Source organism: Chinchilla lanigera, unplaced genomic scaffold (assembly GCF_000276665.1).
Source record: "Chinchilla lanigera isolate Chin_1 unplaced genomic scaffold, ChiLan1.0 scaffold00026, whole genome shotgun sequence".
Lineage (NCBI taxonomy): Eukaryota > Metazoa > Chordata > Mammalia > Rodentia > Chinchillidae > Chinchilla > Chinchilla lanigera.
This window is the reverse complement of record NW_004955427.1, coordinates 15,693,721-15,712,444: the sequence shown is the minus strand read 5'-3', so window position 1 is coordinate 15,712,444 and position 18,724 is coordinate 15,693,721. Positions and strand designations below refer to the sequence as shown.

The following is an 18,724-nucleotide window of genomic DNA, read 5'->3' as shown; positions in this document are numbered from 1 at the left end:
TATATATATATTTATATATATATATATATATATATATATATATATGAAAGAGAGAGTAAGAAAGGGAGAGAAACAATATGAAGAGTGAAAATTTCTGGGCCAGTTACTACAGTGAATGTAGTGTGGAACACTAAGGAATGAAGAGATATCTGCAGTGATTTTTTGTGAAAGAGGTGATACAACATTGGAATTTGGGGGAGCAGGACATTTTAGCATTTCAGAATGAGAACAGTACTACTTTAAGGTAAGGAAGTAAAACAGCTCATATGTAAGAAGACTACTTAGAAAACTCCGTCAGCCCTTAGTCTAATCTCTGATCTTATCCAAATATAGGTCTGACCTGTTGGCATTCCAGTAGCATCCGAAGAGGACTCCCTTCTTAGTTCTGAAGAACTTGGCTTAAATGTCATTTAAACAAAGCAACTCAGATATTTGGCTATTCCTGGAAGATCACATCATTATTGACAATTTAAAATTTACAGTGGCTTGACCTGAGGTGTCCCTATGTCTACATCATAGAGCAGTCCAGAGTCTTGGTACAGAATTGGTTCTCCAGTCCTACAGAAGGGTTCTGTTGAGAAAACAGCTTAATGGGAAAGTTTGTAAAAACTGGAAGCAAAGGAGTATATGTCAAGATTTGTGAATACGAATGAATTCTCCTCTAGAAATAGCTCCAAGGGTTTTAACTCATGACTGGTGGCTCTCTCAAAGTTCCACCTTATCCTAACAAATCAAGTTCTCCAATGTTGATATTTGCCTCTCTGTTCTATCTCCTTAGCATTTCAAACTACAGTACTTACACATTTTCTCTACCTCCCACAGAATTACCAAAATAAAAAATGTACAACGAATGAAAAAAATGACTCATGTTTTCAGCTGAAGCCTGCTTCATTTTGCCTTTCTTATGACCATCAATTCCCTAAACAGTAATATATATATATATATGCATATTCTTTTGGCTTTTCCAAAATTTGATTTTGGACTGAATGCCATCCCAATTTATAAATGTTTCTAAAATGTGTCTTGCAAGTTACCAGTTTGGAACTTATACTACCATTTTCTGAAGAAATAAATCTTAAGAAGTCTTTGTTTTCCATCGGGGCCAAACACCAAACATATTGAATCTCTATGTTGTTTAGCTTGAGTTCAAAAGGACCTAAATGTCTTAACAATGGTAAACATTTCTTTTCCCTTTTTGAATCTCACAACTATTCTTATAAGGATAAAAAATTAAATTGCTGTATTTATTCACCACCAGAATTTCAATGGAGAGTCTAATTCTTCTCTGATCCGTTTTCCAGGAATTCATGTCATTGTTTGTAAGGGATATAAGTTAAATGTTGGCAACTGATTGATTTTCCAGCCAGTTGTTCTTTGGGTCCCCTCTAAGAAAATTTACTAGTTATCTTTCATTTGTCTATTATTTTTGGGGTCAGAGACAATAATATCAGACAGCAGACCTGCAATAGTACAGGAGGGCCAGGAGAAGCAATAACAATTGACTAGTTTTTGCATACATTTCATAATTAGAAATTAATGAGTAAAAGTCAAGAGGAAATGTACATGCAAATCATATTATCAGCTAAAAGGAAGCTTCATGGGGATTCCTGTGAGAATGGTGCCCCCAGAATAGCAATTTTATATGTGAAGAGAGTGTTGAATGTTCAGCACTGGGCTTAGCAGGCAGGATAATTGGGTAAGGACACAAAACTATAATATTTTAAAGTGACTAGTTATCCTTAGCCCAGATACTTGGTAGTTATGGTGTCAAGTATGCCTATATTTCTGAACCATGATAAAGTATCTGTCCACAAAATGGTAACGGTTACTTGCTGAAGCAACCAGCTGGTGCTGCTTGGATGAAATCCAAGTCTGTATGGTCTTAGCTCTGTGTGAGATATGTATGGAGTGCTCAATTATGGAGTGTGCCAGAGTGTACAGTTTCCATGACTGAACAGTGGGAATTAGGCAACCTTTGTCTTAGTCCTAACCAAATTTTGGCATCATATACTACTGACTGGATACTGGTATGTGTTCATTTGTATAGTCTCCATTTACTCCACTGCTATGTAATGATGACTTACAACATGCCTCACATTGAGCTAATGTTATACAGAAGTAGTAATGAAACATGACTCTTACCATAAAATAGTTCCTGGCATGGCATAAGAGACAGTCATGAAAATGAATGCTTACAGTCAACTGTGTTGAATGCTGTAGTAGAGTTACATACTCAACATAGTGATGACACAAAAAAGATCATCATACCTGGCTGGAGATCAGCAAATATTCATAACAAAGAAAACAAGACATTTTGAAACTGGGTTCCTGCGGGTCATCCTGAAAAGATTTTCAGTGGACAGTTATATATAAAGCTCTAGAGCCCAGTAAGTAGGTTTGGCAGGAGAACCTGGAGATCTGAGACCCACTAGTCCATGTGAGTACTGTGGCCATGGATTAGATTAGTCATGGCCCTTGTGTTAAGAAAGAACTTTGAAAACAAGCACAAATGCTTGGGAAAACCAATTATTCAGAGACTGGTAGCAAACAATAAGCCAGATTGGGATTAGGCAGGAGAATATGCAAACAAAAATGTTGGAGTAGAAGCCCTGCAGAAATGAATGTTATAGCAGCCAAGAATGTTCTAGCAGGGAAGACATTGTTTATGATGTCAAATGTCCCAGAAATGTCATGAGAGATAGCTCCATTGGTCTTGCTGAGAATTTACAGAGCCTTCTATTTGTCTTGTGGAACCCCATGGAGTCTAATACAGGACTCATCACAGAGTAGATACCAATCAGTACTTCTTGAGACTGACATGGACCTGGATACCTCACCTGCAAAGAGTTTGCAAACTAGCTTTGGGAATCAGGTACAAATAAACTCGAATGATGGTTAGGTAACACTTTGCTGAATGAATGGCGTAGGAAGGGGAGAGACTATATATGCTACAGAAGATTGAGGAGGCAGAGAGATCACAGAGAATGCTTCACAAATGAGAGGCCTTCACAAACAAGAAGACTCTTCATTCAAGGCACAAAGGTTGGGTGAGACTGAGCTAAGGAAAACAAAGGACATTTAAGTAGCAGAATAAGTGAACAAAGGTATACTTAAATTCGTATTAAGTCTGACTTGGGCAAAATGTTTAAGAAAAAGATGAATATCATTGGAGAACCTGTTAAATACAAGTTCAAAGCCTTAAAGATGACTATGTTCAATACTTTTGATCTATATAAAAGGAAATGATGACCCATAAGAGATTAAATGTGTTTAAATTCAAAACCCTAATCAATACCAGACCCAGTGGAAGAGAGAAGCAAGAATAGGGAACTGGTACAGGATTCTGAAGAGTCTTGAAAAACAATCATAGACAAATAAATTAGAATTAATTCTGTTAACAAAGTGAAACTATTGAAATTTTGGGGAAAGAGAAAATAAATGTAAGAATAACCAGCAGAGAGTGATGCTAAAAAGAGGGAATTTTTCACCTGGGATTTCTCATCTGAACCACAAAACACACAAATTGAATGACTACTTTCCCTTCTTCCAAGTGCGGTGTATAACTATAAAGGTGCATCTAGGAAGATTACTTCACTTTAGACAATTATAGGCATTAGGGCCTTAGGGATTAGAGGCCTCAATTTAAAATATGGACCAAGAAAGGCTTACAGATTTTAGAAAGGACAGGTGTGAAAAGACATTGCAAATGAAATTTGATAACTTATACTATGGCTTCCAAAAGGAAGAAAAAATCAGTTATTTCTATATTAAGAGCTGGGAAACTGAGAATGTGTTGACATATCTAAAAGGTATTGTCAAAAGTAGGGCAGTCAGAGGTCTACTCTAGGAAGAAGATAGTTTAATGTGACATTTTCTGAGATGATAACAAAGAATACAAGGTAAAGCATTGTTTTCAATATCATGAACTCTGGGGTTATAGAAAAGTAGATTTTGCTACTGTTTTTCCTTTAGTTCTTTACAGGTGGGTTTTTACAATATATCCAAGTTGATAAAAGTGATAATTTTGGTTGAATATGTTTAATAAAATAAACTCCGGTATGGATACAAACAAGGCAGTTTCCAGTGACACTGGACTGATAATGTGACAAAACAATAGGTGCTTGAAGGAAAACTCTTAGTTATTAAAAGATGTGGTATAGCCCAAGATGAGATAATAACTATGAAGACAAAATTGGCACTCTTCCTTTTAGCCAAGACTCAAGTTTCTTCCCACTAACTGAGGAAAATAACTGAATTTAGCCTTAAGAACGGTTAAATATTTTTAAGTACACTAGCACCCAAACTGCTTAGATTATTTTCTAACTCTTATTTCTCTTGGGCATATTGTGTTTTCCAGATGATGTTCTGAGGGGAAGTCTGAGCCACTTGTGTTTTTTAAGGCTTCCATGATAGTTTTTTACTAGAGGATCATGGTCCAATTCCAAACTGAGTGATTCCATTTTATAAATGTATCCTCCTCCTCTCTTTTCAATTACAAAAGTCCTCTATTTCTCCTCTCTGCTGGTTTCACCTAAGAATTGTAAAATATAAAGGTCAATAAGGAAGAAAGAAGGTACTAGAAACTAAGGCTTGTCCTTAGATTTTTCTCTACAGTTCTCCAGTTAACTACCTATCAATTTGGAAACACAAATCTGGCTGAGTTATCAAAAAGCTACCATCTTGTATCTTTCAGTAAAGCTCCAAGGAATGTTGAATTACGAAGATGACTTAGAAAGACATATCCAAATAAGTACATAATATCCAGCTGAGTTCTCCAGAGTAGATTTTTTAGATAATAGACAAAGCAATCCCCTTCTTTTTCAGTAGGGTCTTACATTCTTAAAGGTTAAGGAAATATTGTAAATTGTGCTCTTCAGGGAAAAACAATTTGAATAAATCAAAGCCAAGACTTAAATTTTACTAAAGAAAGACTCACCACTTCTAAAGTGAGATGATATCAATCTTTTTTATTTTTGAAAATTTTCAGACACTTTTCAGAAATACTGATCAAAAAAATCTTGGATTCAGAAGAAAACTTGTGCAGATATCCTATGACAATGAATGGGAGAGTTTACAGTGAATCAATATTCTTTCCCATCTCTCAAAATATTACTTTTTCATTAATTTAAGAAGAAATAGGATCTGGGGATTTAGCTCGGCAGCACAGTGCCTGCCTAGCAAGCGCAAGGTTGTGAGTTTGATTCCTGGTACCAGGAAACAAACAAACAAAAAACAAAGAAAGGACTTAGGTATATAATGTCTACCCAAATATACTCAATGCTTATTCTTTGTCCTCCATTACAATCCTGGTAAGGGTCTAGATAACCAAAGTTAGTGTCCTAACACAATGTGTGCATAATAAATCGAACTGCAAGCCAACTACTTAAAACAAAAACTTTAAAAAAGAAATCTCTTTCTTGCTTCCCTCTTTTCCTCCCTTTTCCCTATAATTAATGAAGGAATTTGAGTAGTCCTGTAGAATACATCCTAGCTTGGCCTTTAGAAGAAATTTTAATTCTTAGCTTATGCTCAAAGAAAGTAAGATGGCTTCCAAATCAAAGAAAATTAAGACTGGGTAGAGGGTGTGCATTCTGACAGCTTCTAGGCAAACCTAATTTCTAGGCCAGTTATGCTATATAGTTCTAAAAATTCTAAAAATATTTTGAAAAGCAAGCAGTTCCTGAGTTTCCTTAACCTTTGAAAATCATCCCCTTTTATTTTTTTCTTTCCTCATCTAGTGCTTTTGTGTAGTCAATAATGGAAAGATATTAGGGTCTTTTGAATCTTCATTTAAAAACAACATTTCGAATAGTTATTGGAACTGAGATTACAAATAATGGATGTAAGGCTAATTACCAACATTCTACATTTAGAGCAAACTAGTGCATAGGGAAACAACAGCTCAATATTTTAGAAAGTGCCAATTTGCCAAAAATAGATAAATATGGTGATGCTTCCTGGAATTAATTCAAGAACATTCAAAATGAGATGACTAATGTCAAGGAGTAGCATTTCTCTGATAAAATTTGAGTGGGGCTGTTTTATACCCCTCATTGTCCAATCCCTTTGCAGAAGATGATTCTACAAATTAAAAAAAGAGAAATTAGAACAAAGCTGCATTATGCCAAATTAGCAAGTGTATATGACAGCTAGAAATCCTCTTGGACAGATGGTACCTGCCACAGTCTTCCGGAAGACAATGAAAATCTAGTGTTTGTCACCTCCACGTATACAGATTTGCTCTACCCTTTCTTTTTTGTTTTTGTTGTTCTTTTTCTTTACATGTATAAGCTGAGTTACTTGTGTGATTACTATTTCCTTTAGGAACATTTGCAGTAATACAAATAAGTAATACAGCCAGACTGAAGACAACTAAATGGAAGAACGTGGTCCACCATGTTTGAGGTAAGTCTCTCCTGATCTGGATAGTTACCTCATTATAATTATATAGAAATATATACAGTAGACCCTCTCTGCCAATTTACTTTATCACTAGATTTACGAGTGTGGGATTTTACAAACTATGTGACCTAGTTCTTCTTCCAGTTGGAAAGGAAGAAGTTATTACTTCTTCCACAATAGTAGCTGACCCAATCCGGTCTGCCAGCCTAAGCATATTCAAGCATTCATTCTCTCTCTCTCCCTCTCTCTCTCTCCCTCCCTCTCCCTCTCCCTCTCCCTCTCCCTCTCTCTCTCTCAGAATTTTGAATTAAGAAACAGAGAACCTGGGGCTGTTAGTAACTAAATATTTTAAATACAAGGTCTCAGAAAGAAAATTTATGAATTACTGTGGTGAAATTTCTGGATCTACCCTGGTTTCCATAGACTAATTGTTCACTTTCTTAATTTCATATGCTCTCTAGTTTCCTTTCAACTGCTTAGTCTTTCTATCATCCTTTAAAGTCTGTGTCTGTTATCTGCGCTGAATAAAAGAACATGCAACTCCCAGGAGTATGTGTATGGAGGGGGAGTGGCTAGGGTAAAGGATTGACACCAGCCAATAGTCAACTAGAAAAAAAATTAAATAAATGATCATTTTCTTCCCAGTACCAGTTTATTTCCAAATTTCTATTTAGAATACTTTCCTACTGCAATCTACATAATCATCCTGTATAAAAATATTTTAGCAAAATATGTATGACACTAATTTTTTAATGTTAGCCATTTAGCCTCTAGAAAAAAGGATCTCTTTGCACTAATTTAATACAGTTATCACACTTTAAAATACTTCCAAATATTATCAATGTATTTAAACTTAAGCTTTCAGAATTCTAGTGCTTACACGATAAATTGATAACTTATATTACATTAATTGTTAATATATTCCAATTATAACCAGGGACACAAGAGAACTGAACTGTCCATTGTGGAGATCTTGGGGACATAGAAGATTATTTATGGTATTTAAAGCTAAATTCATAAAGTTCAGCACTGTATTCTTTTCTGATCAAGATTTATTCCTGATGCCTTGAGGAACCCTGAAGTTATTTCTGAAATAGTGTAGAGGTGATAGCTTTTAATTGTGCTTCCAACCACCCCACATCTCCATTTTCAACCTCTTAACTAGCCCTATCTCCCTTTCTTCTCTTCTGCCTGACTGGGTCCTCATGTGATAGATGTGAGCACAGCATGCCTGGTAATCCTAGTGCTGAGAACCCTGTTTGGAGATAAAGTGGGGGTAGCAGGGGGGACAAGCTACAGGCTTAGCCAAAAGAGAAGAGATAAGAATGTAAAGAAAAGTTAAAATGATAAACAATAAAAAGGAAAACAATGGATATTTCCAGTGCTTATGACATCTGGGGCACATGACTATTTATATACTTGCATAGCTAAATTCTGTCACTGAAGTTTACAAAGGCAATAGTAAAGGTATACTAAGATCACATCATTAGCTTTATTAATACTACTTTGTAAAGAATAGGAGAGAATTAGGGATGGCAAATGTATATTTTCTATACAGACAGTAAAGGTACTTCTCCTTTGAATAGAGTCATGAACACTTTAGGAATAAATATGTGAAATTTCTGAATCAATAATACACTGTATTTGAAAAAACACTGTTTGCAAAACACGTTTTTATGACTTTAGTTGGGCCTCATATTAATTTAGCAGTAAAAGATAAGTCAGTGTTTAGAGGGGGGTGTGTGTCCACTACACAGATTAGTTAACTGAGCTCATAGAGATTAAATTACTTACCTAAGATCACATGACAAGCAATTGGCAGAGCCAGGTCTAGAACCCAGGAGAAGGGTTTATTTCACTACAAAGACATGAAACAGGACATTAAGCAAATAACATCTACGAGAATACGATCTGTAAATAATTTAGAATAAGAAATCTGAAAGCTCATGCTCCCATTCTAGACCTGAAATGGCTGCAGTTATGCCACTCTGATTTGAGCAGACAACAGAAGGAATTGTAACCTTAACCACAATTACTTTGTGAGACGGACCAATGGAGTTGGGTAAGCATTTACACAAGGTCTACTCTGAATAAGTACAGAGAATTTGTCTTTTCTCCCAAAACATTTCTCCTAATGGCTCATCATGATGATTACTCTTTTCTACATTTATTCCTTCTGATGTATTGAGGTCCTACTATGTGCTAGACATAATTGAAGTAGCTATTTTGCCTAAAATACTGATTGGGAAAGTTGGATGCAGCACATTTTTTTCTTAAAGTTCTTTTTCCACAGCCTCACACACTACACACTAGTATGAATTGGTATTAGTTTATCAGAAAACTTTACTTGACTCTGGGGAGAAGAGAAGAAGATAATAAAATTCTACGCCAGAAAGATAGAAAGCATTGAGCAAGATATAGAATAAGGATACAGTGGTTGAAAAAAACTACCCAATGTTAGCATTTAGAGACAAACTTTACCTACCAAGCAGCTTATCCTACTGTTCTGAAAGACATATCAGTTCAGCCAGAGAAAATATCCTGCTTAAAGTCTGCCATACAGTGTTTTCATGGAAAGCTATGGTTTCAATGAGCCCCACACTGGGCACAGTAGGCTTACTTCAGAATCCAAATCTTTTCAGCCCGTTCAAACCTAAGAAAGACACTGATCTAATTCTCATGCATTCACACATGAGGGACTACTTACCCTTCACCCTCTCTACATCCTTGCTAGATGTTTGCTTGTGGATATTATTATGTGTATACTTCAGTGGGAAGGAGAGAAATCCAAATGAAAGTGAAATTAATTCTTCAGTACATAGCCCTAAGCATAAGTTAATACTGCCCATATTTTTGAAGCTGATACGCTCACTGAAATAAATCAACTAAGATCAACAAAAGGACAACTTAGGGTCTATTTGCAATTGTAATGGAATGAACAGAAGCACAAGGATCTACTGCCCTGAAAGACGGGCACACACAGATCCAAGAAGACAGCAACTGTGCACCCAAACTCGGACTTTGTTAACTTGGGGTAGGGGCTGCTGGAACTATATAATGGAGGAGAAGGACATGGAAGGGAGGTTTGCAGAGAGTACCAGCTGTGGTAGTTTGGAGAAATCCAGTCTATACTTGGACTTAGTTTGGGTGCATTCTTTACAAGTGGATGGTTGTCATGTCCATACATCAATAACAACACTCAGTGATGATCAGCCCCACTTCAAAATTTCATGCAAATAGATTTTTTTAATCTACTAATGATTTCACCTATTTAAAGATGTCACAACTTGTAGAAAGACTAGAAAACTGGTGCCATACTCATTGAGCAAATATTGTATGCAATTAAAACTATTTATCTATGTACCAAGATTTATGGCAGGCAGTAGAGATACATAAAGAATTAAGACTCTCCTCTTTTCCTCCATTGGCTCACAGTATAGGCAGTAGTGTGTGAAAAAAACCAAAATGACATATATATAATAAAATGAGGGGCAACAGAGAAGTCACAAAACATGGCATGGACACAGACAAGGTAGAAAAAACTCAGTGAGGAAGGTTAAGAAAGGTTTTAAAGCGCATTCTCCTTGCTGAGGAAATGGAAGTTTTCCAGGCTGAAAAGGGTGTGTAATGTGGGAAGAGATATGGTGTCATAGAGTGTGGCAGGAAGTGTTTGAGGACGCTCCTAGAAAGGTAGGCAAGACTAGATCATGCCATGCATGTTGAAGGACTTCCGTTTTAGCTTATAGTTAACAGGGGACCATTTTAGGGTGATAATGAGGAAACTGTGACCGTATTTACACTAGATAAAAATAACTCTGGCATTATTTGCAAGGAGAATGGAAGGAGAAAAATGTGGAGATGGGAAGTCCAAGTAGGTAGGTATAACTTTTTCCAGATGAAAAAGAATAGAGAGAGACAGAAAGGGGCCCGATGGGTTGCCCCCAGATGAAAAATAATGAGAGGACTGGGTCAGCTCATTTATAAAATTAATAGAGCTGAAAAGCAAGGATATATTTAAAATCTTTTTAACTAGAGTAGAAAGATACAGTAACTAGATATGGAAGTTGGAAAAAAAAAAGAAGAGATTACATTTGGGTTTCCTACCAGGTTCCTAGAGCTCTGAAGTTACAGCAATAAGGGTCAGAAGAAAGACCCAGAGTGGTATAAAATAGGAGACACTAAGGTTTGTTTTATAAATGATGCATTTGAATGTCTTTGATGTATTTCAAGACATCTGTGGATCAAGAGATCAGCATCAATAAATGTCTGGTCTGTATATTTGGAAAGCACAGGGGTGGTTAAAGTTTTGGACATAAGTTTGATTATCTAGGATTAATGACAGGAAGAAAGGATTAAGATTATGGACCAGAAGATCACTGATGTTTGGAAGGAAGAGTGTGGAGATAGCATGAAAAGAAATAGACCGAGAAGACTGAAAGGTCCTGTCTGAGAGGGAGGAAAATGAGAAATGTGAAGGGAGCCCAGCGAAGAGGGAGTTTCTGGAAGAGGAACGGGAAACACTATCACACACCAAAGAAATACCAAACAACATGGAGGCTAAAGGGCAACCGGCTGCCATCCCCTTTCCGAATACATTTCAGAGGAACTGTGGGGATGGAATAGTGAAGGAAGAGTGACGAAGAGGAAAAATGAGTGTGAATCACTTGTAGGAACTTTGTTCTAAAAAGAGAGTGAACTGGAACACTACAGAGATAAAGGTGTAAAGTTAGAAGACGCTTCAAGAAGGAAGAGACCAGAGCATATTTATAGGTCTGGGCAAAGGGTGCTTATGTCACATGACAGGAAGCCGTGCTAACAGAGAGCAGGGCACGAGAGTGTGAGGCTCTGGAGAAAACCTGGAGGAGCACAAAGTGCTCAGCCATGTCTAGCAGAAAACTGCAGACAAGGTAGACGTGTCAGGTATGAAAAACTGGTGATTCTGTCAGGCTTCACGTTGCAAAACTTGGAGACAATTTTCTTATAATCACATTGACCATTTTCACATCATAAACATTCCTTAAGGCAAGCAAGGTGGGGTTTGCTGTTTGTTTGTGGGATTAGGTTTTTTTTCAGTTACGTTTGGCAGAAGGAAACTGAAGCCCAAGATGATATGATTCATTGGAGATCACAGAATCAGTAAGTGGTATCAGTGAAGGACTCACAACACAGTGCTCTTCCCAGTACTTCAGAGAACATGATGCAGATTTAATTACAACAATACAGAGACAATCTGACCACACTTCAAAAGTGCAGAAGGGGGAATTCTTGCACACAATCAACTTCTTTGGTTTATGACAGACACTGCTTGGTTGCTCTAATGCCTCAGTTAAAACCAATAGGGAAGCAAAGAGTTAAAATTTAAACCTTCTCTACAGAGGAACTTGTTCTGTGCGTTCTTTGAACTATTAATACAGGAAGATTTTGGACAGGTTTTACTTTATCATTATGAACAAGGGGAACATTGGGTCATATGTACACTCTTCTATTGCCTGCAAGACCCCCCCCCCAATCTTTCCTGATAGGGCCAGCCAAGGAAAACTCTGAAGTCTGTGGGTTAATTCAGCCCCAGGCACATTACTGACAATTTCATCATGATGGAGGCAAAGGAGACCCTTTCTGATGCTCCCTCCTGATGAGCAGGAGCACTGCCCTTTAGCGGGAAACATCAAAGGAGGTTTCTGTAGTTTTGCCAGCTCAGCAAGAAAGAAAATTAACCCTGTGGTTTCTTATTCCAGTTGCCTCAGCCCTGGCTGGGAGTGGGGGTAGGGGTGGGGGGTGGGACGGGAGTTGCAAGGATTCTCAGCAGGAGAGATCAGGGCTCATTTTGTATGCATCCTGGAATAGGTTAGCAAGAATTAGAGTCACCAGAAATCAACACCACGTTTCTGGATTCACTATGAATTTTCTAAGATTCTCAGCAAATCCAGTAATTGGGCAGAAAAAAAAAGATAAACATGCCCTTCAAATAATTCTTTCTGTTTAAATTTGGAAATGTGTGGTGAACGCCAGTATTTTTTTTAAAATGAGCAACTTCAATTCGATTAAGTAGAATTTCTCCGTTTAATTAATTCAAGACGTCCCTGGGTGACACTGGGTGTGGCTCATAGAGATTTAGTAGGAATCCAATTTATCACCAGTAAGGATGGCCTGCACCAAGCAGCAAGGCTGCGTCCTTCCACACCTTCTGCAGTACTGAGGGGAAGGCACAGCAAGGTGCAATTCCAAACCACAGGTCACACTCTCCAAGAGCAGGATTATTTATTGTATGAAGAGATAGGCAGATGTTAGCAGGGTTAGGGGGCCACTTGCTCACAGGGTATTCTTCAACACTTCAATTACAAACTAATGTCACTATTTTTAAACAAAGGAAACATCTCACAGTTTTCTTGTTTTGTAGACATACTTCACACCTTGTGCATTTTTAATCATCCTCAATAAATGCAAAAAGCGAGCTATTTAAAGTTAGCCCCAAGATATTTGAAAATCTTAAGCCAATAAAATCAAAGTGATTCTTTTGTTTTATTCCTCCTTTGCCCAGTCTTCTATCATCTTCTCATCTCAGCACTACTTTTATTTTCTTCTTCCTGCTATAATAATCTGCAGTAGTAATTAATGGTTAATATGGATCATTTCTGTTTCATCTCACCCACTGGCAATGTATTACAACTTAGAAATCCAAGATCACTTCTTTATGCTGCTCAAGTGGAAGAGGAAGGAAGTGCAAGTCCTCCAGCCCCCTTCCACGTTTCTGCTGGATTTCATGGGTGTGGCAGAGTTTAGACCTTTGCAGATTGCTGCCCTTGTTTTATTCCCTGCTAGGAACTAAGATGATAAATAGATGCAAAAGGATGGACACCATCGGATTCTGCCAGGAATGAGAGCATCATTTCACCCACAAGCAGGAAACCTGTGGGAGACTTAAGTATTCACACTCTATAAATGCCAGTCAGTAGTACGAGCCCACGCCCTAAATACACCATTCCTTCTGTCTGGTTTAATGATATCTTAAACACCAATGAATGTGAATAATATATAATACTGTTATATAGGAGGCCTGACCATTTCATACAGAAGCTCACATTTATGGAATGTATGGGCTCAAAAGACCATTTCTGTACATTTTATCTTCCCCTTTGCATATGGATGATGTTAGAACACTGAAAGGCATGTGGTAAGCATATACAGCACATGCCTGACAGTTGCATGTGAAATATGGGGCAGCTACACATTAACATGTGAATCTACAATTTCCTAAGCACATTTTCATCTTCATCACTTTGCGCATCACACGGAAAAAACTGCAAGCTGCCGGGGACATGGAACCCCAGTGAAGACAGATGTCCTCTTTTGGGGAAGGGAATCCCTTCAGCTCCAATTCCCATTGTAAAAAGCATATATAGATCCCTTTACCAAACGAAATGTATGTACACCTCCATGTGTACAAGAGGGTGGAAACAAGTTGTAAACCAGCATATTTTTCCTTCCAAAATTAAAGCTTTTTCAATGAATAATGGCATTGGCTTCCTTAGGGCTCTGCCTCGCTAAATTTTATTTCCCCAGCTCACCAAGGGAGTAACCTTAGAACCTTTCTCTGACAGTGTGCTTGACCCAGACATCTGTGTCTATCACATTTATATATTATAATGAAGGAAGACAAGGAGAGGAAATGTCCCAATTTCAAAAATGATCCAAGGGAGTCATCTCAGCAACCAAGTCAGTGGTTTGGGGAAATGCTGCAAATGGCACCCCCACCCAAGGCTGACTTTTCTCCAAATCCCACACAGCCAAGGATGTCCCCTGTTTCATGTATTCATTTTCATTCTTTCTTTCTTTCTTTCATTCATTTGCCCCTCCACCCACTGTTCTGACTTTCTGCTTCTGTCCCTCTTCCTTCTCCTTCATCCTCACTCTCCGCCCCTCCTTCCAGGGGCGCTGGCTAAACGTGCAAGGCTGGCAGGCAAATGTTTCCTCTCCACTCTTCTCCACCCCCTTCAGATTCAGGGAGTGTATTACAAATTGCCCAGTTTCCAATACCTGCACAGAAATAATACCCAAATCCGATCTCTTGCACCCCACCTCTAACACAATCAATCTGTAAAGGGCTTCTTTGGCCAAGACTGCCCCCACCACCACTCTGCTACAGGCACGCGTGTGCACACACACACACACAGGCACACACTCACCCGTAGCCCACACCCATTTTTCTCCTTAACCTTCAGCAAATCACTCAAACGTGCTCCAACAAATGTTTGAAAGCTTCTTTGGGAAGATGTCAGGGCACTGGATGACAGTACTGCGGATACGGAACTCGTCATTCCTCCCCACCCTCACCCCAATCAAGTTTCTAAAATTTCTTTCAGGAAATAAGTGAGCAGTTTGAAATGGAAGAAAAATCCAGGCAGTGGGGGAGGGAAAGTGGGGGTTCAGATTCTTGCGAATCTTGGATGTGTCCCTTTTCCTGATGAAAGTGAGTCACCGTGCTCATCAGCCAGGGTGCTCACATGTCTCTGGTCCCTGATAATCCGAGGAAGAAGGAAGGCAAGGAGAACAGAGAAAAGACCTGATTTCCAACAGGTAATACCCGGCTCGCCTTTCCCATCCCATCGGAGCTCAAAGCTCCTAGGGGCGTGGTCCACCGTCTCCTCCGACCAGCTGGTGCACAATCGGCTACTGAGCTAAAGAAGAAGGTTTTTCCCCTTCTACACTGCCAGTTTCTCCCCGGGTCCCAGTTGTCTTTAGGTTTTCTTTTAATTTTTTTCATAAAGCACAGTTTCATTCATTGAAAAATAAATGAATAAAACATTTCCATGTTTTCCCATAAATACCTGTGCCCCTTTGAAGCACATGCATGTATGAAATGAGGCATCTTCCGCAGCACATGTGAGAAAATTGTACTACCGAACAGGCAATACCCAACCCTCAATATTTTTCCTTCCATCCAGCTTTTTGCAAATAATATAACGGATCACCTCCCTATCTTGTAGGTAGAGCCCATATCTTCCCCACACCCCTTTTCACATCCACACCCTCAAAACCAGATCTTAAAGGCTGAGCATTTACTAATAGAGAAAAAAAGCAATCATACTGCTGCCCGGGCATGTTTGCCCTACCCTCGTCCTAATTAGTAACAGCATTCCAAAACCAGAGCTTGAAAGACAGAAAAGAATAAAAGCTGGGATGCAATCACCAGTTACCATATGCTAAGGAAACGCGAGCACCATGCCAGAGCAGAAGCAGTTAAAATAATTTTTTCTGCCTTTACAGGGAAATCTTTTACTCTGCTAATTTCACAACAGCAAGAAGTAAAAATCTTTAGCTCTACCTGTTTGGTTCTTCTCATACAGCACAGCATGGTTGTATCGTCCCTTGCCTTCTTCCTGCCTTCTCTCCTTTCCTCCTCTCTCTTTCTTATTCCCCCCCTCTCCACCTCTTTTCTGCTCGCTTGCTCACTCGCTCTCTCGCGCTAGCGCGCTCTCTCTCCCTCCCTCCCTCCCTCTCTCTCTCTCCCTCACACACACCAGGGCAGTTAACAGCAACTGTAAGGTCCACAGCTATTGCTCATCGCACATGCTCTCTCTCTCTCTCTCTCTCTCTCTCTCTCTCTCTCTCTCTCTCTCTCTCTCTCTCTCTCTCTCTCTCTCCTCTCTCTTCCCTCTCTCTCCTCCCTCTCTCTCTCTCCCTCTCTCTCCTTCTCTCTCTCCTCTCCCTTACCCTCTCCTTCTCTCTCTTCTCCCTCTTCTTCTTTCTCCCTCTCCCCCTCCCTCTTCTCTCTTCTCTTTTCTGCACCCCACCTACCCAATCTTTCTGTCTTTCTTCCCTCCCGGTCTCTTTCTCAGAATTATTCACTAGCTCTCAATGACTAATCACTTCCTGCAGCCCCTACCCCCATTCTAGACTGTCACCCCCTCCCAATCCCCTGCCAGCCTCATGAATATTTAAGTACCTCCAATCTGGACCAACTACCCACCTACTTTTCTACTGCAATGAGAGGGAGATAGGGTGGGGACAGAAAAGAATATTCCAGCCAGTTCAGGAGATTATATGGAATGACTCTAAGGGAAGAGGGCCTGAGGAATGCTTTTAATTCTTCCCTGTTCTTTCCCCAACAACATAAAAGCAAAGAACCGCCTTTCGGAGCTATACCAGTCACATCTGCCACTTAGATTTGATGCACACTTGATAATTATAGAAATCCAATCCCCGCAAAAATATACCATATATAACACATATATTATTCTAAGTATACATATATAATCCTAAATGAAGGCATATATATAACAGTTTAGATATGCACAAATGTACTCATATATACTCTAACATCCTAAGGAGTTCTACATGAGTACGTAGCATTTAAAAACATTGAGCTTAGAAATACTAACTAATGTTTAGGAATTAGCATTCATATCTAAACTCACATGGTAGTTTTTTCTTACTGTACATCCTACTTCAAAATCATCTCTTCTATTTTTATGGAAAAAGCTGAACATATATGAATAATCATCTGTGGAATACTGATACTGATATTTTACAATGTGGGCAAGATGGATAAAAGCAAGCTGATGAGAAAAAGAGATATATCATGAAGCCATATTCAATCCCATCTATGGTCTTGCATGATACAGGAGAGGGGAACATGCGCTATAAAAAGTGCTCAGAACGTAAGGCTTGTATATTTGGTGCCATATGAACTTGGGAAGCTCCTTCCATCTGATCTTTCTCATCTGGAAAATGCGGATGGTCGTGTTGGCCTTGCCAACCTTACCCTAAAGAACTTTCCTGATACTTCGTGATGCTCTAAATGTTTATCTGAAATAACTTTTCAAACTATTTCTTCTTGTTCATGAGCAATGACAAACACCTCTAATTACACAGTTCACATCCTTTCCAGTTCCTCCTAGACATAAGCCTGTTCAATAGGTGCTAACCAGGTAGCTTGTTATGGTGCATATTTCAGGATCGCTGAGCACACTTGGTGTTGAACACATTTTTAACAAAATTCAGAGCACACCCTTCTCTGAACAGATTCAGAAAATTTATATTCAGTGGTTATAAATTATTCCTGAGTCTCCCCAAGAATAATCAGCTTCAAATTCAGACTACTGGGTCTCTTCTTCTCAGCTTGTTTTTAAACTTTCATATTTTATAATAAAAAACAAAAATAGAATCTGAGTTTAATATTAAGTCTGCCATGAGCCCCGCCAGAGCTGAACCTTCAAAAGCAGCCTTCTGTGAATTGGACAGAAGAGGACAAGGATGGATTAGAAATGCTTCCTATCGGAGACATTGCAGTCATGGATTAAGATCACCCTGCTAGTGGCTGGACAGAGATGAAGGGAAGAAGCACACGGCTGATAGCTGAGGATGAAGAAGAACAAATTGCTTCTTATGGTGTTCAAACAGGCTTAGAGTCTAACTGATAACATTATTTAATTAACTGCATGGCCAAACTTAAGGTAAAGGGTGGGGCCAACTTTTTTTTCTTTAGTATATTTAACCTCAGCCCCTCTACACATTTATGCTTTATTTCTGCTTTTATTTGTTAGAAGGAACCTTGGAAATAAGGTTGCATAATGAAGTCAGAGAAACTAGGGCTCAAAACCAGTCACGGGCACTAAGGAACTTTGTGACTCAATCAGTTAGATCACTCATCTTAGCATAGGCTTCCTCATCAGTTTACAAGCATTGTTTTAGCTATTTGTCAGTAAGGAAGGTGGAAACATTAATTCACTGTGAGGAGGCCACTAAGACTAAGAAAATTTCAGCACCTTAGACTTGGTGACAAAGCTAATAAGAGGGAAAGCTAAAACTATGAAACCTTTTCAATCCCTTGACAAGCCTATATACTGTACATCGTTACCTCTGATCCTTGAAAGATTAAAATGTATAGCAAAAGTTTTTGTGTTGACATGAAATTGGTGTTCTGTAAGAGTCACCCTATTGGCCCAACTCTTACTTCGACATCCACAGAGAGCAAATAGATGCCTTCATTTATATATCTTTAACCAAATTATATATCTTTAACCATTTATATATCTTTAACCAGCCAATTGCTGGTCGGGTGTGGTGGAGCATGCCTGTAATCCCACCACTTGGGAGGCTGAGGCAGGAGGATTGCTGTGAGTTCAAGGGTAACCTCATCTGCGTAGAGAAACCCTGTCCCAAAAAGAAAAAAAAACCGAAAAACATTCCCAGCTGCTTCAGCCACTCTCAGTTGCTTCAGTGCATGGAATCCTCACAATTTTGATGCCTTTTTCTGGACATACTATGCACTGTCAGTGAGCCTCTAAATATTACTTCACAAGAAGGGACCTCAAGATTCCAA

General features: G+C 38.8%; 1 protein-coding gene across 3 annotated transcripts in view; it reads right to left on the bottom strand.

The window, feature by feature from the left end:
* Gap43 (growth associated protein 43) overlaps positions 1-15,896 on the bottom strand; it is a 94,731-nt gene extending 78,835 nt beyond the window's left edge. For 2 of the 3 annotated variants that reach the window (XR_261276.2, XR_261277.2), the window contains exon 1: positions 15,725-15,896. Coding sequence is in view for 1 of the 3 variants with exons in the window: in XM_005386424.2 (XP_005386481.1) it covers positions 15,725-15,754 (30 nt within the window). In the remaining 2 variants the exon portion in view is untranslated. The remainder of the gene's footprint in view (positions 1-15,724) is intronic. The other variant, XM_005386424.2, reaches the window with a different exon arrangement.
* Between the last annotated feature and the right edge of the window lie 2,828 nt (positions 15,897-18,724).